The 5,933-nt window shown below is 38.8% G+C and overlaps 2 protein-coding genes across 2 annotated transcripts in view; both read right to left on the bottom strand.

Annotated features, from left to right (window-relative positions):
* Positions 1-1,954, bottom strand: part of cyp21a2 (cytochrome P450, family 21, subfamily A, polypeptide 2) — a 9,939-nt gene extending 7,985 nt beyond the window's left edge. Inside the window, exons 1-3 of the mRNA XM_016556354.1 lie at positions 1,846-1,954; positions 1,153-1,242; positions 900-1,054 (exon numbers count right to left, since the gene is read on the bottom strand). Coding sequence (XP_016411840.1) covers positions 900-1,054; positions 1,153-1,242; positions 1,846-1,939 — 339 coding nt within the window. The 5' untranslated portion in view covers positions 1,940-1,954. The remainder of the gene's footprint in view (positions 1-899; positions 1,055-1,152; positions 1,243-1,845) is intronic.
* Positions 1,955-3,263: 1,309 nt separating this feature from the next.
* Positions 3,264-5,933, bottom strand: part of LOC107743174 (tenascin-like) — a 13,546-nt gene continuing 10,876 nt past the window's right edge. The window contains exons 12-15 of the mRNA XM_016556308.1: positions 5,288-5,384; positions 4,968-5,129; positions 4,710-4,873; positions 3,264-3,676 (exon numbers count right to left, since the gene is read on the bottom strand). Of these exons, the coding sequence (XP_016411794.1) occupies positions 3,560-3,676; positions 4,710-4,873; positions 4,968-5,129; positions 5,288-5,384 (540 nt within the window). The 3' untranslated portion in view covers positions 3,264-3,559. The remainder of the gene's footprint in view (positions 3,677-4,709; positions 4,874-4,967; positions 5,130-5,287; positions 5,385-5,933) is intronic.

Genomic DNA, 5,933 nt, shown 5'->3' with positions numbered 1-5,933 from the left:
ATATGTGGGGGCGTGTTAGAACGAGACGTTTTAGGTAGGCGTGGCTGACTCTTAACTTTTATAAAGAATATCTCTTTGGATTTGAGACTTTAGTCTTTGCAACTTTACAGATCTTCTTTATGCACCAAGAGCTTGTAACACTCCAAAGAGAAATGAAAACTTGAATCGGGAGTGAAATTAGACAAACTTGGGGGGGGCTCATGTCCTAAAAGGTTGAAAACCCCTGAGCTAAGTAAATGTGTGTGTGTGTGTGTGTGTGTGTGTGTGTGTCAGAGGGTGCTTGTCATTTCCTAAACTGTGCATTCACATTTTCTCGCTCCTCTGACCTTGAGCTTGTGACCTGGAGACCAATTAGTGTCCATCATGATAAAGGATGTTCTTTATTTGTTTTTTAACAGCAGAATTCATATTTATCCATTGCTGCTCATATTTATCACGCAGTAAAAATGTCCCTCCCCGTGCCCAAAACGGGTTGCCTGTGAATGAGAATCCAAAACAAGGACTGGTGGGAGGTTGTCCTGCTCCACTTCACAGTTGCCGAGTGAAAGGAGGGTTTTATAATGACAGGACACGCATTTATACAACAATTTATTCAAAAGGAAGAACCGCTTTCTGTGCGTCATACGTCATTACGCTATTTCTGCTCATTGCACATGCGCAGTCCTTTCAGTTTCGGGGTTCAATCCAATCAAGTGTTTACATGCACTCGCAATCGTATTAGAAAAGGAATAAACCACCCCCTTCATTCCGATCGAAATTTCATTCCGATCGAGCTCAATCGGATCGATTAAGGTGTTTACATGAAGGCTGTTCAGTCCGATTGAGCCGTCAATCCGATTACAAACGGATTATTTGGTTATTATTATTATTATTAGCCAGTGTATGTGTCTGTCCTATACCTGGCAGAGATGGTGTGCTTGCTTTTCTATGACAGAGTGCAGGGAATCTCTTGTGCAGCGGTGCAGAGCACTATGGGCCACACGCCTGTGAGCCTTCCATTCCTCACTGAAATCACCCAGAGAAATGGTTCGCCCGCCGCTTGATACTATATCACCTAAGATTGAGGTACAAGAAGAAACATATAAGATATGATATACAGACCGTCTGTTTGAAAAGATAAACATGCTGGGCTAGTTGATAGAACTAAATTACCGGTATATGAATGAGGCCTCCCAGCAAAGTCAGACCATTTTTTGATCAGAGCCTCGCGGATGATCTCACTATTATTTAAAATCACCATGGCTGCAAAAAACAATAAAAGATATGAACAGATTTTAATGATGTAATGGAGACTGACACTACAATATCTGTCACACATTCTAGTCCATTGAATATTTCTCAGGGTTGGTTTTATATTAATCAGAAAAAAATAAAAAGTAAAACTGTTTTATTTGTATCATCTAAAAAATGATACATGTTCGCTGCTTTATGCATTGTTACTATAGAACCTGTCTTTAAACGGCCTAATATAGGCTTTTAGGTGAATTTAAAGAGCAAGAAAATTATGAACCACAAAATTGTTCCTGGAAAAGCAAAAATGACAAGCAAATATTCTTGTCCTGACACCACAGTTTAATGTTTCAATTCCAATTATAGCTTCATTATAATTGACTGTTGTTTGAATGTATGTGTGGTTTTATTGTGTTCATTTTTATTACCCAGCAGATATAGAACAAATATTGATTCAAAACCATATAGTTATTAACATGTAAGCCTTGTGACAGCTTGTCCTGCTCTCCTCTATTTAGTGAAGTTTATGTAATTCTACATTTACATAATATGACTTCATATCACCAGTTGCAATGAGTTTTGCTATCATGGAAATGGAATAAAAATAATAATTACTTGTGTTGCCACAGTTGAGCCGATAGATATTTCCATAGCGACGTGCCAGTGAGGTCAGGTGGATGGGTAGATGTTCTTGGGCAAGATCCAGCATGTTGCCCAGCAAAGGGAGAGAGGGAGGACCAGAAAGAGAGGGAGAAAGAGTTCTACTGAAGCGCTTAGAGAGGGAATGCAGGAGTTTGGGTACAGCCGCTAGGTCAGTGGAAAGAAACATACATATTAAACCGGAGCAGAGCTGTCGAAGATCACAATCACTTTCTTCACTTTTCTGGTATTCAGGTTATCAATGGACATATATTTAAATTACTCAAACCTCCTACCTTCTGGTTGCTTGCTTGCTTTGGCATCTCCATCACTTTGCCTGTCAGTCTGTCTACAGAGCTGGACCACAAGCATCCACAAAATGAAGAGAAACAGCACCACACTCACCGCTGCGATACACATGCTGTTGATTCTTTACTGAAAACTTTCTGAATGCTTTTCTTTTACACTTTTCCCCCTTTTATTATCTTCCTTCTCCAACCCTACTCCAATCAACACAATTGAGTGCTGTTTCTCAATTTTATCCTCTCATCAAGGATAGGTAAATATTATCCTGACCTTTATCTCAATGTTACTCTCAAAGCAAGAAGAATGAACCACTAACATCACGATTTGATAAATTATATTACAGGATACCAAATCCCCATTGGCTTTATAACCAACAAAGTTTGTATTTAGTCGAAAAAAGGAAGTGGACTCTGACACTAAGTTACTGTGCATGCTATTGTACAACCTTTACTGCCGAGCTCCATGCTGATATATTGCCGCAAGGCATTGGATGGAAAGGCCCCATTCATTGCAAATAAAGCAGTGATTCAGCATAAGCTCAGGAATATAGTGAAATACAGTTGCCACCCTGAAAAACCAATCAAAGAAGTATAGTGTCAGGTATGGCGGAATCTTGTCTATAGCCAAACCACAATCTAAGCCTTCAGCTCTGCACAGGAATGGAGCTACTGTTAAACCAGTCTGCTTCAACTGCCATTTTAGCCGAACTTAGATATTTGTAAAAGGATTTGCCTGTAAAGCAAAGTCATGCTGTAATAATTCACTGATAGAATCATTAGATTCATTATATTAACATAAATCCATCTACCGTCACGTGCAAATACTTTCTTAAAGTTATTTGGCTTTAATTCTGCATTTAAAGAATTAGAAATAATATTATATTATATACATGTAGCCTATTGAAATATAACAGCAAACGCATTTAGTAAATATAATGAAATGATAAATATGTAAAGAAATATAAAAAATAATACACAAAATCTCACTTCTGAATCCGGTTAGTACTTTGTTTTATTGGTTTTGTCTACATGTCTACAACATCAAAATAAAACAATTTCATAGAGAGGAAACCAGTCATATGAAAAGATTAAAAAAATCGTACCAATAGATCAAGACAGTGCAGTTATTCCAGTAGCGGAAATGTTAATATCAATGATGGACCTCCATTAACACAAGTACATCGACACATGCATAAAGTCTACATAACATTAAAAAAAAAAAAAACGTACAAAAGTTGTTGTGATTGGTTGGAGGTTGTTTGCATATTTACTTTGCAAAGCTTGTTTTGTATTTTATGTTGTTAACCTATATACAATATTGAAGTAGCAGTGTGTAGAAGTTTGTACAGTGTATTTGCACTATGTGCACTATTCACTCTGTAGATTTAACCTTGGGTTGTTGGGGTTGTCGGGATCGTTTGACTGATATAGGAGGGTCGAAGCTTCATCTCAGTAAATGGGAGGGATGCGTCTTTGCCCTTCCAGTCTATCCACACCACACCCTAAGAGACAAGAAAAAAAAGACTCAGAAATCGGTGGATGGTTTGTGACGTAAGCCCTATTGGTGTTTCTATAATGGCTATAGTTTAATGCTCTTAACATTGTACTTTTGTTCAGGGCCGGAGTGGGACTCATTTTCAGCCCTGGAGTTTTTATTTTTACTGGCCTTTTCAGTGCCGCCTTCGCTCTTTCTATTATCCATTTTTCATCAGAAATAATCACAATTGTTTTGCTTAACCTATTTATGTACAATTATTCTAAAAATAATTTTAATGTCATTCAAAAAATGTCATCGGCCCGAGTAAATTGTACCATTATAGAATTGTGACTTCACAAGTGTAGTAAGTTAGCAGGTGAAAATACTGTGAAATTACAAATTGCATGAAATTTGAAAGCGCAACAACTGAAGGTCTATGAAACGTCAGTCAATAAAACATTTTAAACAATGGCATTTATTTGTACTTCAATAATGAGGTCCAAGAATACGCTAGAAGTAAAAAATTTTTTTAATGTATTTTTTTCTCTCTCTCTATTTAACGGCATTACAATGAAAGACGTCTTCCCTCAGGTAGATTGAATGTTGGGCTCATGATCAATAAGTTGTTTGCATTCGCCCAAACTGAATCAAAACGCGGACGGTGAAGGGAACTGCCGTCAGCGCGAGAGCCGGCAGAGGATTCCGTTTGGTCTTAAAGCCTTCCTCAAATGGCTACTTCACAAATAAAACAATGATTTGCGCAAAAAGAATGATTAATTATCAATTGAGAATTTGTTATTGATATGGTCTGGTGAAAATAATAATATGGGCTGCGAGAAAATTATAAATAAAAAGAGCATCACTGATCTATATATAATATCTATTATAGATCAGTGGACAGCATCCATATTTCAACCCTAGTGGCATGACAACACCGCGGCCCTCGCTGCCAAAAAAACAGACCGGCCAACCGGGAATCCTCCCGGGGCTCCCGATTAGCCAATCCGGGCCTGCTTTTGTTTGAGCTACAGAAACGCTGCTGTTTGCTGATGCAGTACCTTGTTGTCTGAGTAGGAGGCATAGAGGCCATTGAGGTTTGCCTTGTAGCAATTTTTATACCACCAGCCTCCCAAGTAGGCCTTAGCACAGTGGATGCTAAGAGTGTTTGGATCTTTGTCTTTTGTGGAGAATGGACGGCGGTTGTGATATTTCATGGAATCACCTGCAAAAAGACAAAATATAGCTAGAGCGTCAGATTGTCTTTCTTAATACAAAACCAGCTTTTTTTTCATACAAAGTATTTTATTTTCTCTTACCAGCAGTGCCAAAGTATCCAGACAGCTCGATTTCATAGTGGTTAGCCTCTGAGCTAACGTTGAAGTTGGCATAATGAGCAAAGGCTGTGTCATTTGCTGAACGCAGGTCAATCCGCAGGCTCATTGGTGTACGACTGGAGAGAGTGTGAAGGATGTCATTTCCTGTTGAGAGAGGGTGCAAAAATGTAATTCAAAGTCCCCGCAACTGTTAAACTGCTATTCTTTAGGTGGGAACCTGGGAAATTGAAAATATATTCAATGTATATATATTTTGGGGTTTCTAAAAAAAAAAAAAATACAATGACTGTGGAAAATCTCACCCAGCCAGAATTCCCCACTCAGGGAACCAAAGCCTTTACTGTAGTCTCTCCAGCTCCTGAAGAAATCAGTAGATCCATCCATTCTCCTCTGGAATACCTGCATTTGTAAAACAACAAAATCTTACTCAAATTCAAAAACCATATACTTAGCCACATATGAGTTCAGTTCACAAAAAGGGGGGTGACAATCAGTGGCGGCTCGTCAGGGGAGGCACAGCTTCCCCATAATTTTGAGGTGAAAATGGGAGGAGGACGTTTTAATGTTAATAAAATTCACAATTCATTTCAGTTCATGTCTCAGAATGTGTATTTTTTGTTTGTAATTTCACAGTTGTAATACCATAACGTGAAAGCGCCGCTTTTCTATCGCGAATGTGCCGAATCTGCTGATGTAATTACAACCGCTAGGTGATATAGAAGGGTAGGGGGAGGCCGGGGGAGAGCTGAGCTCTCGTGCCTCCGTTGGTAAAAAAAATTAGCCAATCACCATCGAGTGTTCACTTTCAGCACTGAGGAGTGTTGAGAAAAGAAACCTCGTAGAGGAGGCTAGCCTCCCTTCTGATATCAACCAATCATCAAAGAGACGTAAATTACGTGATATTAGTTTGAACGTCTCCCGCTGCGCTGATAATGTACCAAGCACTTA

This window comes from Sinocyclocheilus rhinocerous, unplaced genomic scaffold (assembly GCF_001515625.1).
Source record: "Sinocyclocheilus rhinocerous isolate Xijiao unplaced genomic scaffold, SAMN03320098_v1.1 scaffold946, whole genome shotgun sequence".
Lineage (NCBI taxonomy): Eukaryota > Metazoa > Chordata > Actinopteri > Cypriniformes > Cyprinidae > Sinocyclocheilus > Sinocyclocheilus rhinocerous.
The sequence above is the reverse complement of the archived record's forward strand: the minus strand, read 5'-3'. Positions and strand labels throughout refer to the sequence as shown.